At 36.7% G+C, this 22,478-nt stretch overlaps 1 protein-coding gene across 1 annotated transcript in view; it reads right to left on the bottom strand.

The window, feature by feature from the left end:
- The window catches only part of MBOAT2 (membrane bound O-acyltransferase domain containing 2), a 185,909-nt gene that overhangs the window by 12,400 nt on the left and 151,031 nt on the right, over window positions 1-22,478 (bottom strand). Inside the window, exons 7-9 of the mRNA XM_036753079.1 lie at window positions 21,075-21,258; window positions 7,709-7,901; window positions 2,717-2,820 (exon numbers count right to left, since the gene is read on the bottom strand). Of these exons, the coding sequence (XP_036608974.1) occupies window positions 2,717-2,820; window positions 7,709-7,901; window positions 21,075-21,258 (481 nt within the window). The remainder of the gene's footprint in view (window positions 1-2,716; window positions 2,821-7,708; window positions 7,902-21,074; window positions 21,259-22,478) is intronic.

Below are 22,478 nucleotides of genomic sequence, written 5' to 3'. Positions count from 1 at the left end.
CACCTCCTTATTCCTGGAAGTCCAAGACTGTATTGATTTTTTCAACTGCCATATCACAAGGTACACTCATATCGAGCTTACATATCCACTCAAAATTCTAGGCCTTTTGTTAGACAAATTGCCCTCTGACCAATCAATGCCCTGCTTAGCTTAAACTTGTGAAGAAAAATTTTCAAGGCTAAGTATATATTTTTCCAGCAGCTAGGTGACACAGTGAATAGAGTATCAGATCTAGAGTCAGGGAGACTCATATTCTTAGGAAGATGAATTCAAATCTAGCCTCAGACACTAGCTATGTGACTGTGGATATGTCACTTAATCCTGTTTACCTTAGTTTCATCATCTATTAAAATGAGCTGGAGAAGGAAATGGAAAACTACTCCAGTATCTTTGCCAAGAAAAACCCCAAATGGGGTCAGGAAGAGTTGGACACGACTGAAAGTGACTGAACAACTGAACATTTATCCATATTGAATTTTATTAAATTCAGCCCACAATGCTCTAACCTATTAAATTCTTACTGGGTCCTTTCTCATCCAGTTAGTTAGCACTCACTCAGCTTTGTATCAACTGCAAATCTGATATACATAGATGTCTTTATCCAACTTACTGTTAAAAATGTTAAACATCATAGGGTAATCTTAGGTCCCTTGGAGAATTCACTGAAGACCTTCTAAACTGAAGTTGAATCACCAATGACCACTCTAGGAGTCTGGACATTCAAACAGTTCTATATCTATCACATTTTAAATACTGCCTAATCCAGTGGGTCTCAAAATTTTCCAAAGTGGTAGACCCCTTCAGTGTAAGCAAAATTTTTGAAGAACCGCTATGGTGAAATCCGCTAAGATTATTATTATTATTTTTAAAGACTATTCACAAACAACATAAAGTTCATTTAAAAAACATCTCCATTACTCCCCTGAACTACTTATTTAGTACTGCCATCAAAACAGACAGAAGCTTAGTCTGGTCTGACAGGTTTCTAATGAGTGATAGAGAATAGCTCTTTATGATGATCCTCACCTCCTTTTCTAGATGTTCACTAACCATCTTTTGTATTAATCTATTCCAGAATTTGGCCAGGAATGAATAGAAGTCAAGGTCAGTAGTTTATAGTTTTCAGATTCCACTTTTTGGGGGAGGAAAACTGGACATTTGCCTTTCTCTTGACATACACCTCTTCCATTCTCCATGATCTGAATATCACTCAACAGTCACATCTGCCATTTTCCTAAAACATATGATTGTAATTTTTCTGGGCCAGATGACCTGAGTTCAATAAAAACAGCTAAGTGCTGTCTTACTATCTCCTTACTTATTCTATCAGCCACTTTTTGCTCTGTCCTTCCCAGATCAAGGGTCATTTTTCTTAGCGGAGAAAAGAGAAGCAAATTAAAAGTAAAGCAGATTTGTTTTTTTTCTGTTGTCAGTTGTCATTGTCCTATCCACCCTGCGTAGTGGTCCTATTTCTCCTATGATCTTCTTTTCCCCAACATAGCTTAAAAACAATACAAAACGCTTTTGTTGCCTTGGCTTTTCTTGCCTAAACTTGCTCTAACTTTGGCACTCCTGGTATTATCCTTAAAAGACAGTGCTGTCCTTTTGTATTGATCTTCGTATTTCCTCTTGCTTCCACTCTCTATAGATCTTGTAAAAGTCTGAGCTGAATGGTGAGTCCTCCGTGCACCTCCAACTCCCATTATTCCTCCTTACTGGATTTCTTCTCTTTTTGGTTGGTTAGTCAATCTATCAGTAAGTATTTATTAAGTACCTATTACCTGTAAGGCACTGTGCTAAGTGAATGCTGGGGTAATGAAAAGGCACAAAAGTCCCTGCCTTCCCATGCTTTCTGGGTTGCTTTTCTTCGTAGAATTTTAGTCTGTGGGATTCCTCCTTTCTATTGAACTCTTTGCTATCTGCTCTCCCAGAATCAAGGGAGAGACCAGAAGAAAGTAAGAGAAAGTTTGGAGTGGCTGCTATGGGGAGGATGACAGTAAATCAGGGAAGAATAAAAGGATGTCTGTGAAGCCTTGAGAGCCCAGGTGAGTTTAAAATAACAATTCTGTAATGGACCCAGTCAGCACAGTTTCTTGTAAATTAAGCAGCATATGAGTAGAAACCAAGAAGGGAGATGATGGAGGTAAGCTTGGTTTGGGGTTTGGCAAAGAATGAGCAGAGGAAGAAGTGAGAAACAGATTCAAGGGTAAAGGACAGTGCAGATGAAGTGTGATAGAATGGAAAGAACACTGAATGGAGAGTAAGCAGACTAGAGTTCTAATCCTATCTCTGTAGTTACTAGCTGTGTGACCTTGGGCAAGTCATTTCACATCTGAGTCTTATTTTTCTCAGATGTAAAATAAGAAGGCCAAGGTTCCCATCAGCTTTAAGATACACACTCACAGACACACACAAAGAGTTCGATACTATTCCAGTTTTATTTCATTATAACTCTCTTTACACTTTACTACTAAAGGGACATGCTGGTAGGCAATGCCTGTGGAAATAATTTAATGTGTCCTTTTTTCCCCCAGAGGATGAATTAAAATTCATGGATTTCAGTACTGAATTTTACCAACAACTCACAAACTACATATCTTCAAATAATATTAATAAAAACTTCTATTCCACACTTGGGATATTAGAACTTAAGCAATAAGACTGGTTATATTAAGTACTATATGAAAGCCCACTTCTTAATAAATCATTCACCTACCTCTATTTGCTGGATTCTCAAATTGGAAATTAAATCCCAACGTTCTTCTCCATTTTTATCATAGCCCTTAAAACCAAATCCAGCTGCATTATTAATAGCATCAGCTGTATTGAAACAGGGTCAAGGAAAAATAGTTGTTGTTACTAGCGGCCACGTTAGCCCAAGGAGGCTTTACCATTGTACACTATTTTTTAAACCATATTTTTTACAGTCATACACACATAGTCTAAGGTTATCCTTCCTAATTTTATTTCATTACAACTCTTACATTTTACTGTTGAAATGACATGCTGGTAGGTAATGCCCTTGGAAATGAATGGTGTTCATTCAAAATGGTTCTTTAGGAACAGTAAAGCAATATACACGAGGTGTTAGAACACAATAATTTTAATTTTGCACTTTATCATGCCTCAGCCAATCTAGTTAATGTATGAATTGTTCTTGACATTTAGCATATATGGTCTTTTTCAAATAATTTTAGTTGTATATATTTACTTGAAAAGCAACAGAGGAAAAAGGTCCTCAAAAGGTCCATTTCCTAACAAATCACGCAAGAGAAAACAATTCAGAGACTATGTGTCACTCAACTTTTTGTCGAAGGTATGTGACTCTACAATTCCTTAAATAGTAACAAAATAATATAATAGGTATATATGTATAGTACTATCGATATAAACAAAATAATAGAAGATATGTGTGTTGATAATAATGTCTACCTAATGTTTTATTTGCCTGATAGCTATTACCACCCTATTTGATCTTAGTATATTAAAAAGGCATTTTAAAAATATTTTTGTTGTTTTTTTTTTATTTTAGGGGTTTTTTTGGAGGGGGGAAGGCAGGGCAACTGGGGTCAAGTGTCTTGCCCGAGGTCACGCAGCTAGTAAGTGTGTCAAGTGTCTGAGGCCAGATTTGAACTCAGGTCCTCCTGACTCCAGGACCAGTGCTCCACTTATTGCACGTACCTAGCTGCCCCAAAAAGGCATTTTAAAAAAGAAGTCTTGGAAATAAGAGAAAATCACAAACAGAATATAATATTTTGACAGATTTAATAATAATTTGCTAATATGTAACCCATAAAATTTTAGGCAAATCACTTTGCCTCTGGGCTTCATAGACAGACAGATAAAGCTGGAAGGGACCTTAAAAGGCATTTAGTACATTTTTCAGAAGAAGAAACTGAGTCCTAGAAAAGTTAAACGATTCTCCCAAGGTTGCAGTAAATGGCAGAAACAGGAATGGAATGTAGGTCTTGGGATCATAAGTTTAGAGATGGAGGGGACCTCAGAGGTCACTGAAGTCCAATCCCTTCATTTTGCAGTTGAGGAAACTGAGGCCCAATAAGGCTGTGACTTTCCCAAGGTCACATAACTTATCAAGAGGAAGAGCCAGAACTTGAACCTGGGTCTTGTGACTCCAAATACAGCACTCTTTCCATTGCACAGTCCTGCCTCAAGTTTCCTCATCTATAAAATTAAAGGAACAGACTAGAAGATCTCTATGGCTCATGATAGCTTTAAATATATGATCCTACAAATAGGAAAGAGGTCAGGGATAAAGTAAACTTAGGCTATAATATGTAAACTGAATTAAGATAAAACAAAAAGTCATTAATACAAAACAAAAGATGAAACAAAGATAAAATGGAGATCCACCACCGTCTTAATGCAAGACCTTCCTTGCTCAAGTTCACATCTATCCCACAAATGAATAATTGGGCCTTTTCTGAGCTATCTGAGGGAGCACAATAGAAATATTGGTTGTTACTGGGACCATAATTAAGCTGGGAAAGCCTAAGTGCTAAAAAGCACTGAATTTGGAAACAAGAAGGCCTAGATTCAAATTCTATCTCTTCTACTTAACTACCTGCATGATTTTGGGCAAGATCAGGGGTACGGAGCCTGCGGCCTTGAGGCTACATGTGGCCTACTATGTGCTTGGGTGCAGTCTTTTGATTGAGGTGGAGTTTTACAGAACAAACCCTTTTGTTAAAGAGATTTGTTCTGCAAAGTTTGGATGGAGTCAAAGGGCTGCACTTAAGGACCTTGAGGCCGCAGTTTCCCCACCTCTGGGTAAGACTCTAAGTTTTTGGGGATCTCATTTTCCTCATCTACAAAATGAAGCCACTGGACTAAATGATGTTTGAGATCCCTTCCAGATGTAAATCTATGAGCCCACGAGCACCCCACAGTGGGACCTGGCAGCATCAGCACTTAAACCCTTCTGGGCTTCAGTTTCCTCCTCTGTAAATGGGATTGGAGTAGTTAAGATAGAGCATTATACTAAGTATGCATTAATTGCAACTGCATTTCTCATCACTATTACTTTTTAAATCTTACTTGATTTTTCTTGAGGAAAAAGTGGAAGAGTCAACTTATTGCAAATAATTTTTATTTATTCTTCATTTCCCAAAGGCCACAAATTTAAAAATTTGTTTTGTTAACTATTTTGCAAATATTTTTATCATTAATATTGTAATAATTGAGAAAATGCTAATAAAATAATAAAACCTCATTTTATAAAACTACAATGATATTCATCTAGATTTCAAAGTTCTTTATGAAGATTAACAGATGTTCCCAACATTTCCATAGGTTTAGCTATATTATTGATACTGATAGGTTTGAAAATATGAAGAGGCCAGCCTCACAGAGCATTATCATATAACCTACAGACTGCTTATCTCTTTAAAAATCCTGTGTTCTGATAAATGGACCACACTTCTTATAGAAGCCTTAGTAGCATTATAGGGTATAGGCAAATGCTCATTCCTAAATCAAAGTCAGTATTTACTTTAGGAAACATACCAGAATGCATTAATATGCTGTCTGTAAAGATAGGAGTTTAAAAAAGTTGTCAACTTTAGATATTTTTAGGAATAATTGCTGTCAAAAAGCATGTTAATAACAGTAAATTCTACGAGAACCAAAAAAACCCTTTAAGAAATACTGTAAAATCCATGTAGGACAACAGAGTATTTTCATCTATCATTAACTTAGAAAAATTAAAATAATAAATAAATTCAATTGTTTGGTAAGAAGAATGGAAAAAGTTGACTAAATCATATGCTTACTTCACAGACTAAGAATGGAGCAGATACTAAATGCAAATCCAAAATGGCCTATAAATTACTTTAACCCTCTATTGGGTTAATGTGTCGTTTTATTTATTAATCCATGTAGGATTTATTAAGGACCAATCCTGTGTGAGGCTAATAACAGTTTCTCTAAAGACATTAATGAACTGGATATTAGGACTGATTTCTCAGCCTTCAGGGAAAGGTTCTGGAGGTGTGGCTTTTTGGGAACCATAGTTCCCAAATTTTTCTCACTTCAGCTGACTTAGCCTTTAAAGAGGGGATGGGCAGGGCAACTCAATGTTTTGAACTACATTTCTCAGAGGTTCATGCTGCCAGGTCCCAGAATCTTTCCCTATCTATAGGGAAATCAGTCTGAATACCACCTATACAAAGATAAAAAAGAAACATTTTGCCCTCTGTGAATTTACAAACTAACTTGAGAAATAAAGCACAGAAGAAAATCAAAGTATAATGCAAAGTAGTTGAAATTTGCCCAGCGCAAGCACAGGATCAATATCTTATGTCTTGTAATCTAAGACAAAGCTATTACAGGCAGAACTTCACTTGGAAATTTCAAAGGAAAAGGTTTTTGCTGAAAGGTACCACCTTCTTTAATGGAATCTCTTTATGGAGAAAGATGGTAAGTGAAAGAGAAATGGCACTCATCATTTCACTCTCTACTCAATTTTAAGGAACAGTTAGTTGACAAATAAGCCCAGTTAGCTATAAATAATAATGGTAACTAGCATTTACGTAGCACTTTAAATTTTGCACAGTGCTTTGCAAATATTATCTCATCTGATCCTCACGATAACACTGGGAGGAAGGTGCTAGTATTATCATCACCATTTTATAGATGAGGAAACTGAGGCAGGTCATGTTGTCAAGTGATTCACCGAGGTCACAAAGCTGCTAAGTGTCTGGGGCCAGATCTGAAATCAGGTCCTCCTGATTCCTGGTCCAGTATACCCACTACACCATGTAGCTACACCAACCATTAAAGTTTACTACGTAATAAAATTGACTGACTAAAATATGGTCTATTAGTGCACAAGTGAAACACTCTTTTAAGCAACAGTAGAAGTATTTTTAATAACTAGGCATCTATTACAAATAGAAGGATAATAACATCCTTAATGAAGAACAACTTAAATATAAAGAAATAAATGGAATATGAAAAAAATGAGGCTTATAGGGTCACAGTTTGAAAGGACCTGAAAGATCATTGAATCTCCAACCTTTGAATTTTATATATGAGTAAATTGAGACCCAGAGAAGGCAAGTGACTTGCAAAGGACACACTGGTTTCAAGTGGAAAAGTCAGATACACTTAAAAGGAAAATACAGTTTTATTTATTAAGTCACCTAGTGGCTATCAAAGTTAAACTTTTTCATTAAGTCACTAGAAGACAGAAAAAAGACAGAAAGGAGAATATGACCAATGGTACACATGCATTTTATCACAAAAATTTCTGCTTAAATTTCAAAATTGAGGATTTTTTTGGTTGAAAATCAAAGGAAAATTACCAATTTATTTGGCCATAGTATGGTCAATCCAAATTGAATATTTAAACACCAAATTATAGCAAATTCAGTTTAATAAGTTAATCAGAAGGAATAAGCTTAAATACAAATGTCCAAACTTCCTTTTCAAGTTGTAAAAACAAAGCCAAACTCAAACGAAATCATGTTGTGACTAGAAACCTGTGGAAAAGTTATTTTTTAAATAGTTGCTATCAGGCTTTGATATTAACTCAAAACAACTATGAGAACTCATTTTTACAACATAAAATTTTACAAGGACCTCATATCTGCTCTGGCTCTAATTTAAAAAAAAATAACTGCCATCATCCTGAAGATGGCACTCTCAACCACAAAATAAACTGACATCAATAGCATTAAATATTACTTACCTAAAGTCCATGCAAAATAATATTTGGGTCTGGCAGCCATAAGTGAGACATATAAGTAAATAACCTTTGTTGGCAGCGAAGCTGTAGCTTGAAAATGATCATCAATGTTGTATTCTACAGGTAATGTTTTAGAGACAGTCAAATGAAATAATAAGGAAAGCCCGCAGATTAAGAGCTTCTGCATTACTGCCACCTGAAGCACACAAAGCAAAGGAAGATTTAGTGAGTTACATCAACTCCCTGGAATGGGAAGAATATAAAATCCTAAAAAGTATACAAATATGAATTAGTTTCTGTTATCAACATAGAGACGCTAGAACTGTAGGGAAGCCACCAATGGTACATAAAAGAAAAAAATCCCTCAGTTTTTCACATACATATAATTAATTAGTCCATGAGGTCAAAGTTAAGACCATCTAGAAATCAAATTCCTACTTTCTCCTTCTCCAATATACACTTCAGGAGTTACTTTTGTGACTCCTTTAAGAGCAATAAAAGTGCTCCTTTTGAAAATAATAAATGTTGGAGGGGATGTGGAAAAACTGGGTCACTAATGCCCTGTTGGTTGGGTTGTGAATTGATCCAACCATTCTGGACAGCAATTTGGAACTATGCCCAAAAGGCTATCAAACAGTGCATGCCCTTTGACCCAGCAATACCCCACTAGGTCTGTATCCCAAAGAGATTAAAAAAGTGGGAGCGGGGGGAAAGGATCTATTTATATAAAAATATTTATAGCAGTTTTTTTAAAGCATCAAAGAATTGGAAATTGAGGGGATGCCCATAAATTAGGGAATGGCTGAACAAGTTGTGGTATATGATTATAATGGAATATTGCTGTGCTATAAGAAATGATGAGCAGGCAGATTTCAGAAACACCTGGAAAGACTTATATGAACTGATACAAATTGAAGTGAGCAGAACCAGAACAACATTGTGCACAATAACAGCGATACTATATGATGATCAAGTATGAATGACTTAGCTATTCTGAGCAATACAGTGATCCAAGTCAATTCCAAAGGACTCATGATGAAAAATATCACCTGAGTTCAAATTTGAGGTCAGTTGTTTCTGTGTAACACTCAGCAAGTTAATTAACTTTGATGGATCCCTAAATTAAGCAATTTACCTAGGTCCCTTCTAGCTCTAACAATCTATGAAAAAGATTTATCCCATGCTGCTTACTCCCTAGCAATTTCTATGCCAACATACGATATTTATCCAAACATGGAGATACTATGTCCCATGCATATATTAAGATCATTCAAAATTTCTTGATAAATGCAACCATGGAGACTGATTTATTGATGGATCCCGATCAGTGTTAAGTCAAAAATAAAACAAGAAGATATAAGCACACCAAAAGCATTCTCCACTGTAATGGAAGATGTCCAACCCAATTCAGTTTTCACCAAGCATATGCAGGATGCTATTTAGGTTCTAGAGATACAAAGATCAAGTGAGAAAGTCTCTGAACTCAAGAGGCTTACGTTGTTCTTGTTCTATACAAACGTAGATAAGCATATACAAATATTGATCCGTATATGTGTATATGTGTATATGTACATATAGTGAAAATTATTTGAAGAGATTGGGAGCACTGACAACTAGAGAATCAGGGCAGATTTCCTGTAAGAGGTAGGCACGTGAGTTGAGCCCTGAAGGAAGCCAGGATGAGAAGAGAGTGAATTTCAGTCAAAGGCAATGACCTGTGAAAAGGTAAGGAGACAGAAGAAGGAATGCTCAGTTTGGAGGAAAAGGAAATTGGATTAGACAGGCTGACACATAGCACATGAAAGGAAATAAAATATGGCAAGAACAGTAGACCTATTTTGTAAAGGATTTTCAAATGCCAAGATGAAAAGTTTATGTTTTATCCTAGAGGCATTAAGAAGCCACTGAAGGAGTGGCATGATCAGACTTGTGTTTTAGGAAGATTACTTTGGCAGCCATGGAAAAGGAGAGACTAGAAGTTTCTAGGTTTTCTTAGAAGAAACAAGAAATCCAAATAGGAAACTGCGGGAATAGTCCAGGAAGAAGTGATGAGAACATAATCTAGGATGGTAGCTAAGTATAAAGAAGGGGACGGATGAGAAAAAAATGGTGTACATGGAGTTGAAAGCAACTGTCTGGAAATGGAGGGAAGAGAGGAAAGATTAAAGCCAAGGCAGAGATTTCAAACCTGAGTGATGAAAAATAATGGCACCCTTATCAGAAATAGGGAATTTTGGAAAATGATTAGATTTGGAGAGAAAACAATGAGTCTTGTTTAGGACATGCTGAATTTGAGATGCCTACAGGACATTCAAGTACTGATGTCTAAAAGTCAGTAATAATAGTGAAATGAAATTCAGGAGAGAGATTAAAGCTGGATATACAGATCCAGAAGTTGTTTGCATAGAGATGATAACTGAACTCATAGCTGATAAGACCACCAAGAGACAGGGTGCAGAAAGGCTGGAGAAGAATGAGCAGTCTAGAGCCTTGCTGGACATCCACTTTAGGAGAGTGAACATGAATAGGGATCCAAACAAAGCTAAAATGAGGAGTGGTGACATTGATAAGAGGAGAGTTAAGAAGAAATAAGGATTATGAAAGCACAGGAGAAAGAGTATTTAGAATGAGTAGAATGCCAAAAATGGCAGATGCAGCACAGACTTAAGAAGAATGAGAACTGAAAAAACTAACAACCAAATCTCCCTCCACCACGTAGTGTGAGGGGGGAATTATGCCTTCAGGCAGTAAGGGAAGGAGAAAATATTCGTATATCTGTTCTTGCTATACCTTTGAGGTAAATGTTCCTTTGTAAAAACTTTTCTTAAAAAAAAGAGTTCACTGGTAATCTTGGAGAAAGCAGTTTCAATTGAATAGTGAAGCCAGAAGCCAGGTTAGAATGGGCTGAGAAGTGAAGAAAGATGAATTTTTTTTTTTGGAATTCGGGTTGTGAGAGGATCACCCAACAAATATTTCATAGATCATAGGACTGATCATAAATCTGGAGCAGGAAGAACTTCATAGGCCATCCAAACTAAACTTGTCATTTTACAATGAGTAAACTGAGGCCCGGAGAGGTTAAATGTCTTGCCCAAGGTCACACAGGTAATGAGAGAACAGAATTTAGTTTTGAACCCAGGCCCTCTGACTTCAAATTCTGCATACTTTTACTGTACTATATACATCAATTGGGTCTTAGGCAACATACTAGCTGCCAATAATACAAAGGCAAAGAAGAAATAGTCCTTGCACTGAAGAACCCATGGAGACAGGAGATGGAATACCATGAGTGAGAGACACCAAGCAGGGCAGTTTAGCTAGACCAAAGAGGGTGTACAGTGGAGTAATATATACTAAGTGTGGAAAAACAGGTTGGATCCATTGTGAATGAATTGGTAACATGGAGTGGAGTAAGGCTAGGTATACAGATCTGGGAGTCATCTCCAAAGAGATGTTAGCTGAACTTCCGAGAGCCGATGAAGTCCTACAAGTGAGACAGTCCAGTAGCAAAAGAAGGCTTAGAGAGATAAGTAAAGTGACTTGATAGCTAGTGGATCAATTCTCTCTTTTTTAAAAGGATATGGGAGACCTAGACATGTTTACAGACAATAGGGAAGGAGCTAGTAGATACAGAGAGAAGAGGAATGATGGGAAGATGCAAGTTCCTGGAGGAGATGGGAGCAAATGAAATCAAGGGCACTAGAGGATTTCCTGCACATGACAAAATCTTCAAGATGTTCATGTTTGCAGAAGATACCATTCTAATTTTATGATCAATAACCATGGTGAGATCCCAACAATCCAGAGAGATAAAAACCAAACTGTAATCATTCACATTTACAGGTAGATTTACACTTTCCCCCCAAAAAACCTCAATGAAGTAGGTATAGTAGATGAAGTATATCTTTTGCCCAGACTTTGATATGTAGTTGGATGGGCAGCCCATTAAGTTAGTATACCAGTATATATTTATATTTTTAGAGGGGTATTTTAAATGTAGAGTCCAGAATTGAATAGGTAGAAGAGAAGGATCTAGAACTCATATTCTTAATGGCAGTATTTTTTGGTAATGCTATAGTACTACAAATCATGGAGCCCTACAAATGCTAAGGAATAAAAATTACACATGACCCAAAAGGCAAAGGACAGATATGTGGTGGGCCGTGGTTGGTTGCAGAATGTTGATGAGTCTTTACATATGCAAAAAATGATTTAAAAGATATAATCCAGGAAAAAATGATAAAAAATGGAGGTAGAATGGTCATGTTTCAAAAGCGAGGTGTTCGGAAATGGACAGCTTGGTTGTTGCATTGATACCCCTGGATAAGAATCATACAGGATGGAAGGCATGAATTGTCTACACTTCCCCAACGGAGGGAATATCCACTCTGAGGAGACCTCAGATTCCATGAAGCCCAAGAATCCTAAGACTGGCTTGGATATATGAAAACACTGTAATACCTCAGGTTGTTTCAAAGCTTTTAAAAAATAACAAATAAAAATACGAAAGCACTGAAGATGTTTTCTGGAATATGAACACTGTCTTAATATAAGAAATATCTGGAATTCCCTTCCAACCAGAAAAAAATTACACAAATGTTAAGAGATTATCTAGTTTAAACACCACATTAATACAGATGAAGGCCCCACAGAGATGAAATGATTTGTCTATCTAAGGTCATTTTGGGAGCTAATTAGTGGCAGAGCCATGTCTAAATTCCAAGCAATCTAATTCCCTCCTCTGATGCTTTTTACAGTATTAGCACAGACTCAACTTCAGTTATAGCAAGTAAATGCTTAGGAAAGCTGTACTGAAGATAGTAAATGAAGGAAAAGATCATTCACCACAGTGTTATACATACAGTCAAGGTATATCTACTCAGATAGATAGAGAGCCCAACGTGTCTTGTTTTTGTTTAGTGAGGCTGGGCCAGGCCAATCTAATATAAGGACTGGAAAGCCTTGGAGGGAAACAATGAATAAATAAGGAGTGGTTAAAGTGCACGAAGGGAAAAGAAGAAAAAAAATTTAGTTTCTCTTATACTGCAATTAAATAATGAAATTAAACTAATTTGTACATTATTCCTCTGATTTCAGGTGAACTTTAACACTTTTTGCAAGAGAAATATACAATACTTGTCCACAATAATTGTCTACAATTAATAGTTGGTACATAGATCATAGAAGATCATAGGATTTAAAGCAGTAAGAAGGCACAGAGATCACTGACTTCCTTATTTTACAGATGAGGAAACTGAGTTCAGGTGAGGTAAAGTGATTTTCCCAATCTTAAATACATAAGTGGCAGAGATGGCCTATGATCCTAATCTTCTGACTCTAAATTCAGTGATCTTTCTACTAAACCAGTTATACTACCAAATTTCTTCAAAATATTTTGGTTTTGTTTTTTACTTCAAGAGAAATAGAAAAAAAAAACTTCAAGGACCTGATCAATGAATTAAATCAATCAACCAACAAATGTTTATTAAGCAGCTACTACAGTCAAGCATGGGCTTGGTGCTGAAGGCAAAAACAAAGTTGCTCCTCAAGGAACTTACTTTCAATTAGAATTTGAGACAATTATTAGATGGATAACCAAAACTTGATTACATGTATACTTTTCCCCTGAATTTTATTCATTAGAAAAACTCACACCTCATCAAGAAAAAACAGGAAAAGTAGCTTTTCCCTAGAACTGTAGCTATGGTATATTAAAAAAATACTGAAATGATATTTCCAGGAACTGATAACTCACTGATGATCAGACAAGAATGTTTGATTCACTGGAATGAGAGAAGGTAAAACATTTTAGTTTTTGCCAAAATTCAATTTTAATTACTTTAAAAGTGGAAAAAATGCTCAATTAGTACTTTCAAGGTAAGTTTTTATCCCTGATCAGCAATCAAGATAGCAACCAACACTGAAATCACAGTTCATATTATTTTCTCAGACTGTCAAATTCTTCATCATAAAGTAAGAGTAAAGAAGTCATCATGTATTGAACATGGTCAAGGAATGAGATAATTCACATGAATTAACCTTCCAGATCACTGAAGGTTATCTTTTTCAGCATTTGACAGAAATCTTTCTTAAAATTATCATTTCTCATTGATGTCTTAAACACAGTAATGATGAATAATCTTACCATAATGATGACGGGGTCATCATTATGATCTTCAATTATTATACTGTGTTCCACGTAATGAAGAGATACCCTCAGGGGCTCCTGAGGTAAGTGGAACATACTGTTATTTGCTTCTACGCTGAATAGCCCCATGTTACTCAGCTTTCTGAGTTCCTGTGTCATCTTTTTTTTTTTTATAATTTGTCTCTCTTTCATCTATTATTTCCTCTTGCTGTCATATGCTGGTCTCTTAGCTAGCAGCAATCTTCACCACCCTTTCCTGCATTTTTAAACAATATCAGGCAGGGAAAATTGGACAAATGATGTGCTAAAAGTGTATTTAATATGTACTTGGTGAGGAACCTGAATAGCTTTCCTATGAATTAGGTACATGGATTTTTAACATCTCTTAAGGCCTCAGAACCATTTCTTTAAGAAATGGAGGAAGGGGGACTCTATGATCTCTAATGCCCCCTTCAGAGTTTTAGCATTCAATGGACTATGTAACACTCATTTTGGGTTCTCAGAGGTTTTGGGGCGTGGCTTGGTCCCAATAGTTTTGACATGTTCAGGTTAGTTGAACTTGCTTAATAAGTGACATATAGGTAGATGAGGAGTTTGCTATGTATCTTAGCTATTAGTATAATTTCAAGATAAAGCTATTCTGAATTTTTGCAGTAAAAATCTAAAACATTAATGGTTGTTTAAGGATTTTAAGTCATTATCTGAGGACCCTTAATGGTCCTGATTTCTCAAAAAGCTTTAAGCTCACAATGAATTTTCAGTGGTTAAGTATTATAGTACTATAAAGTACTATATAGTACTATAAGTACTATAAAGAGGTTTGTCTCAAGCTGTATAGTAAAACCAAATGCTTTGAATGATATCTTTTTATCTTCCTGATTTTATTTATAATTATTCATTAGAATTAAACTATGAGAAGCTCTTAAAAAGTTTCTAAATAGTAACCCTATTTTGGAGGCGGAGCCAAGATGGCATAGTAAAAGCACGGACTTGCTTTAGCTCTCCCCCAAATCCCTCCAAATACCTGTAAAAAATGACTAAACAAATTCTAGAGCTACAGAACTTACAAAATGACAGCCTGAAAGGCCAATAGGAATTTCTATCACACACATGGGCCGCACCAGCACAGACCCAGCAGAGCAGACTGGTCAGAGCAGGCCTCAAGGCACTGAATCACTGGCAGCTGTGGCAGTTTCCAGACTTCTCAACCCACAAATGGCAGAGACATCATAAAAGGTAAGTGGGAAAACTCTGTCAGACCTGGGTGAGAGAAGAGCATAGTCCAGCCCCAGCCCCAGGAGGCAGCTACACCAGTAGCAGCAGTAATGGCTGTAGCAACAGCAGCAGCAGCTGCTGCTTCTGGAGCTCCAGGTCCACAGATTGTGGGAGGGGTCAAGCATTTGATCAGAGAGGGACTGCAGAGATATCTCTGCTGGAACTTAGACAGGATTCTCTTGCTTTGCCCTACTTGGATCTGGGTCACAGTACTGGGTGGCAGTCCTGGGTGAGTAGTAGTGTTGGTGTGGCAGAACTTGTTGTGGCGGTGGAGAAGGAATCCTCCTCACAGTTCCAGGGCATAGAAGAGTGCTTGAGGTCACTCACAGACCAGACCAAGAGAGGAGTAAACACCTCTCCTTGGATCATACCACCTCAGAAAAACTGAAAATTTATAGGTGCCTAGAAGTAGCTCTGAAAAAAGCTGCACAGAAACCCTGAAGCTTGGGACAGAGCACCCTCCACTCTGGAAGCAGAGTCATACCTTGACAAAGAGCTCAAAAGTCAAGTAATTGGCTAGGAAAATGAGCAGATGGTGTAAAAAAACTCAAGACTATAGAATCTTACTTTGGTGACAAAGAAGATCAAAACATATAACCAGAAGAAGACAACAAAGTCAAAGATCCTACGCTGAAAGCCTCCAAGAAAAATATGAATTGGTTACAGGCCATGGAAGAAGCTCAAAAAGAATTCTGAAAATCAAGTAAGAGAAGTAGAGGAAAAACTAGGAAAAGAAATTTATGAAGAAAATTATGAAAAATGAGTCAACAGCTTGCTAAAGGAGATCCAAAAAGACCTGAAGAAAATAACACATTAAAAAACAGACTAACACAAATGGCAAAAGAAGTCCAAAAGCCAGTGAGGAGAAGAATGCCTTAAAAAGCAAGATTGGTTAAATGGAAAAGGAAGTCCAAAAGGCCACTGAAGAAAGTAACTCCTTAAAAATTAGAGTGAAGCAAATGGAAGCTAATGACTTTATGAGAAATCAAGAAATTATAAAACAGAACCAAAAGAATGAAAAAATAGAAGACACTGTGAAATACCTCATTGGAAAAACCACTGACCTGGAAAACAGATCCAGGAAGGATAATTTTAAAGTTATTGGACAATCTGAAAGCCATGATCAAAAAAAGAGCCTAGACATCATCTTTCAAGAAATTATCAAGGAAAATTGCCCTGATATTCTAGAACCAAAGGGGGTAAAATAGAAATGGAAACAATCCACTGATTGCCTCTTGAAAAAGATCCCAAAAGGAAAACTCCTAGGAATACTGTAACCAAATTCCAGAGTTGCCAAGTCAAGGAGAAAACACTGCAAGAAGCTAGAAAGAAACAGTTTGAGTATTGTGGAAACCCAATCAAGGTAACATAAGATCTAGCAGCTTCTACATTAAGGGACTGAAGGGCTTGGAATATGATATTCTGGGGCTAGGATTAAAACCAAGAATCACCTACCTAGCAAAACTGAGTATAATACTTTAGGGGAAAAAATGGACATTCAATGAAATGGAGGACTTTCAAGCATTCTTGATGAAAAGACAGCAGCTGAATAGAAAATTTGACTCTCAAATACAAGAATCAAAAGAAGCATGAAAAGGTAAACAGGAAAGAGAAATCATGAGGGACTTATTAAAGTTGAACTGTTTACATTCCTACATGGAAAGACAATATTTATAACTCATGAGACCTTTCTCAGTATTAGGGTAGTTGATGGGAATATACATACATATAGACAGAAGGCACAGGGTGAGTTGAATATGAAAGGATGATATCTAAAAAATAAAATTAAGGGGTGAGAGAGGAATATATTGGGAGGAGAAAGGGAGAGATAGAATGGGGTAAATTATCTCACATAAAAGAGACAAGAAAATACTGTTATAAGAGAAGGGAAGAGGAGGGAGTGAAAGGGAATGAATGAACATTACTCTCATTGGATTTGGCTTGAGGAAGGAATAACATACACACTCAATTGGGTATCTTACCCTGCAGGAAAGAAGGGGGAAAAGGATAAGGGGAAGATGATAGAGGGCAGACTGGCAGAGGGAGGGGGCAGTCAGAGGCAAACACTTTTGTAAAGGGACAAGGCCAAAGGAGAAAATAGAATAAATTGGGGGGGGCAGGATAGGATAGGGGGAAATATAGTTAGTCTTTCACAACATGACTATTATGGAAGTGTTTTGCATGAGGACACATGTATAACTTATATTGAACTGCTTGCCTTTTCAATGAGGGTGGGTGGGGAGGGAAGAAAGGTGAGAATCTGGAACTCGAAGTTTTAAAAATAAATGTTAAAAATTGTTTTTACATGCAACTGGGAAATAAGATATACCGGCTATGGGGTATAGAAATCTATCTTGCTCTACAAGAAAGTAAGGGTGAAGGGGATTGGGTGGGGGTTGATAGAAGGGAGGGAAAACTGGGGAGAGGGGAGAGATGGGGAGAAAATTTGAACTCAGAATCTTGTGGAAATGAATGTTGAAAACTAAAAATTAATCTTCAAAAATAGTAACCCTATTCCTAAGCTACAAATAGCTGGAAGTAGCTAATACCTATGGAAAAATGTTTCTATGCCTAGATAAAATTTGGATCCACTCATAACTGTTTCTAAAATCACCATCTTTTCAGAAGCAAAGTATGCCGAGAATTTGTTTGTATGTTTAAATATTTGTGTTTGTCTGTGTCTGATCTTCCTCCTCTGGCTGGAACTCAATGTACTTGACTCCTAATCTCAATTTCTTCTGATCACTTATTTTCCCTTCATAGTATTATTCTTTTTTTCCTATATTGTAACGCATCTCATATGCAACTTTTATATCTAAGAAAGAAGCATGCTCAAAACTGAACTCATCATTTTCCCCACAAATGATTCCCTTTCACAAACTTGATGATTTTTATCTAAATTACCAGCCTCCTGGGTTCATAACCTTGCTTTATCCTGCACACCTCACTTTCCCTCACCACATAGCCAATCAGATACCAAATCTTGCCTTTTCTGCTTCCACAATATCTTCCATCCAAAGCCTTCTCTCCACTCCTCTCACCTAGATTACAGACATAGACTCTTAATCTTAATTGGTCTCTGCGTTAGGTCTCTCACCTCTCCACTCCATCATATATAGTGCTGTCAAAATAATTTTCCTGAAGTGCAGATCTGACCACGGAACTCACCTAAGCTCCAATAGATTCCAGCTGCCTCTAGGAAAAAATATAAACTCCAGTGTTTAGCTTTTAAAGCCCTACAAAACTTGAATTCCAACCTCATCAGACATTACTCCCTCTCCTATATCTGAAATCCATCAAACAGGCTATCTATCTTTTCCTTGCACATGATGATAATAATGATGATACTGAGCATTTACATAGTGCTTTAAGATGTGCAAAGCACTTTAAAAGTGTGAGTTAATTTATTCTCACAACAGCACTAGTGTTTGAGGCCAAGATTCCTGACTCCAAGTCTAGGGTTCCATCCCCTACACCACCCAACTGCTCCACTTCCCATCTATGGGTCTGTATAAGGGCAGTTCCACATACCTGGGATGTACTTTCTTCTTACCTCTTCCTCAGGGTCCTTCTCTTCCTTTAAGATACACCTCAAATACCATCTTCTGTATGAAGTCTTTTCTGATCCCCCCCTCCAGTTGCTAATGCCCTCCCTTTCAAACTACTTTATATTTAACTACTCTGTATATATTTGCATTTATTTTCTTTATATAAAATAGTCCCATAGTATCACAGTATCCGTATAGAGTTGTAAGGGACCTCAGAAAACATCTAGTCCAATTCCCTCATTTTTTAGGAAACAGAAGCCCAGAGAGAAGTAACATACATTAAGTCATACAGGTAGTATTAGTCACAGGATTCCAAACCAGATCCTATGACTCTAGAACCCATGATTTTCTCACCATCACAAGATATATAATGGAAGTAAAGTGCTATGTAACATCTCAGCATTCAAACAGATTTGCAATATTACTGACTACATGTCTTCCTCCATCGAAGGGAATTTTCAACGGCTATGCCAGTGGACCACAAGCTGTGCAAAGTTCTATACCTGCTGGAAAGGCTTCAGTTATGGTTCCAGCAAAAGTACAGACTCTGCTTTTCAAGGACAAGCCTAGCTAAATGTGAAGCTTCATTCCCTGGAGGATGGTCATTTGGCAATGAAGTCCTTACTCATATCAACCTATAAAGAAAAGAAAAATACAAAATGCCCTTTGTCTTGTGGAACACCCACTATTCCAATCTTGTAACAGCACTGGCAGGGTGGCAAGAAGGGGCATGGGTAGAGTACTCTAAAAATCACCTTATTTTTTAAACAGCCATGAACTAACATAGTTGCTGACATTTTGTGTGTGAACTCCTCATCCAATGATCAATACTACCAGAAGAATTTCATTGTTATCAACCCTGACAATCCTAAGTATAAAAAACCCAGAAAACAGAAGGAAGTTTTACACTGTTAATAAGCGGAGCTCACATCTTCCTGGAAAGGCAAATGGAAGAAGTGATAGACAAGGCTTTATTTATCACTTGTCCACAAGTATGAGAAACATTATCTCGTGGGACAGTTGGTCATCTCCCATGGCAGTGCTTACAGACATCCAACATTTTCTGCAGAGAAGGAAAAGGTAGAGGAATTTCGTGAAGCATCCAATAGGACCCTCCCAATTAAACCAATATATACTTTGTAACATCTTTAAAGCAACACACAATTAGCAGCTATTAGTATTTTTTATTAATTTTAGAAGCCACTTTCTACATGATCTTCTTGGGTAACTCCTGTTACTTCTATTTACTTTCTTGCAGCTTCATGCTGGTGGCCAGGGACAGGAATCAATAATCATCATCAATATTTATAGACTGCCATATAGTTTACAAAATATGCACCTAAACAATTACACTTTCTCCTGAACACAACTCTATAAGTTAGGTATGAAAGCTGTATTATAGCTGGAGAAGCTGAAGGCAAAAGAAGTTAAGTTACTGCCTGAGTTCACACAACTACAGAATGGTGGAAGTGGTGTTCAATCTTCTTAATCTAGGGTTCTACCCATTTGTACCCTGGAGCCTCTCAAACTCCAACATGAAGGTAATCAAGACAAAACTGCCTTCTGAAGTACCACCTAACAGTATTATTCACAGGAATGGCCATTAAGTAACAAACTGCTTTTCTTCTGAAGATAATTTAGGACTCATACAGTGAGTCAGATTACCATTGAGAACCTCTCATCCTGGGTTTGTATTACTAGTCTGATTGCATATTATTGATATTCGATATACCAGGGTCTTTCAAAGATTAATAATACCCATTCTGTGGATATGTTACATAATTTTTAAGGCCAAAATACAGCAGTATTACAAATAAAAGATATTTTCTTGGTATCTAAATGTCCTGTTAGGTCTGTTATGGAATTACCTGTTAAAATATAGCAAAGGCATGCAAAAATAATTAAGATATTTGTTTCATAAGTCTTACTACCTTTTCAATGAACATCTTTTGAATATATTTTCCCTTAATAGTAATGTTTCATTTTATTTGCTGTAACATAATGAAGGCACCACTCACTACTCAGGTGACCTAGGGCAAATCACTTAAGCTTTGAAGGCCTATTTTCTCATCTATAAAGAAAGCAGGTTATACTGATGGCCTCAAAGGCCCCCTCCCCACTCTAAATCCATAAACCTATAAGCATCAACTATGTCACCTGAGGTAGAATTTAACACAGTTTCTGAGGGAAGCAATCTTGTCTTTGTTCATGAAACCAACAACAGGTAGAGACATTTATCTATTTAAATATCCTAAAATATGTTGAACATTTTTGTTTAGATAAAACAAATCCCATATATACTTGAAAATACTGATGTCTATAAATAAATAATTCAAAGTACACTTTTCATGCAATTGATTCTGGTACATAATAGCCCCATAAAATTTAGAGATCTTACATTTGGAGATGGCTCTGTTCTTTCATATTGTATTTCTTCTTTTCCATTTGCTTCAGACTGTGTCAGTTGGTATGATCTGCCTTCAATGAAAGTAATATAGTCTTTGTAAGAGCATAATGGGCCTGCCAGGATACCCATGAAATTACAGTTGTAACTTAAATACTCCAGTAGACTTGGCATGCGTCTGGAATTCAAAGACAAGCATCTTGTAAGATGTAGCATAATATTTTAAGAAGTTTACTACAGGACTAGCCATTCCTCCTACTGCTGTTTTTTCTATTTCCAAAATTGAGATTTATTTTGCTTGAATTCCTGTAATAAGAATATGCAACAACAGAGTGCATCAAAGTTAAATGATGAGTTTTTGGATCATAAATCTCTGTAGAAGTATTCATTCTTATATAGCATAACTTTAAATGGATTATATATAATGATGTGGAAATTTACGAAAATTTGCAGATACAGAATTTTTATTATGTAGTCTGCTCATTATTCTATGCAAACACTGTGAGTCCAAGTATGCTGCTGTTCAATATAGAAAAAAGTTAATAATTTTGATAAATCTTAAGTTGCAAATGAATGAAGAGAATTTATGTTTTTGTCTTGTAGACTAGTTCTATGATTGGAGACTATGGGCTTCTGAAAAATGAGAAGCTATCAATAATAAAAAGGAATATCTTGAAATACTTCAATATTTCAACAACTTGTGATTTCATTGGAGTGATTATTTCCTCTACTCATGCAGACTACAACCTCTCTATGACTTAGAAGGTCTTTAAAAGCTCCTGTGGCTGAACATCTCATCACCTGGCAGCAAGCATTGATATGTACCCCTCCGAATTTTGCTAGGCTGATCCTTGGATAACATAAATATACTCTATCATAGGGTCTGTCCTTGAAGCCCTTGCAGTTTGGAAAGGCTTGTCAGAGCTTGCACATGGAACTTCAGGGTCATCTCCATGCCATTACGAGGCACCAAAGTGGGGTTTGAGTGGAGGATCTTAGGACATGTATTTCCTTAATCTGAAACTTCTTTCTCCCTAAAAAAATAGCAAGGAAGGCCTATAAGAAGTAGACACATTTAATTTCCAGTAAATGGGACTAAAGTATTTTCTATGTCACACAAATATACTATCAAACACAATCATTTAGCACTTCTTCCCCCTCCTCCAAGGTTTAAAGGCAATCATAAAAAATTATTTCTAATAACTTTTTAAAAAGATGAATAGTTTTCCTTTAGGTTTCAACACCAAGGAAATAAGAACAATGCTTTAAGATTTATTAACTTACAGTTTTAGTGTTTTGCTTGAAATTCTGAAAGTGTATTCTCCTGCTCTCCCTTCTGCCACCCTCCTCACTGCTCTGTCACCCTCCTCTACTGTCAAACATCAGAAACTTTCTGAT

The sequence above is a fragment of the Trichosurus vulpecula genome, chromosome 3, assembly GCF_011100635.1.
Source record: "Trichosurus vulpecula isolate mTriVul1 chromosome 3, mTriVul1.pri, whole genome shotgun sequence".
Taxonomy (NCBI): domain Eukaryota; kingdom Metazoa; phylum Chordata; class Mammalia; order Diprotodontia; family Phalangeridae; genus Trichosurus; species Trichosurus vulpecula.
This window is presented reverse-complemented; position numbering and strand designations above follow the sequence as displayed.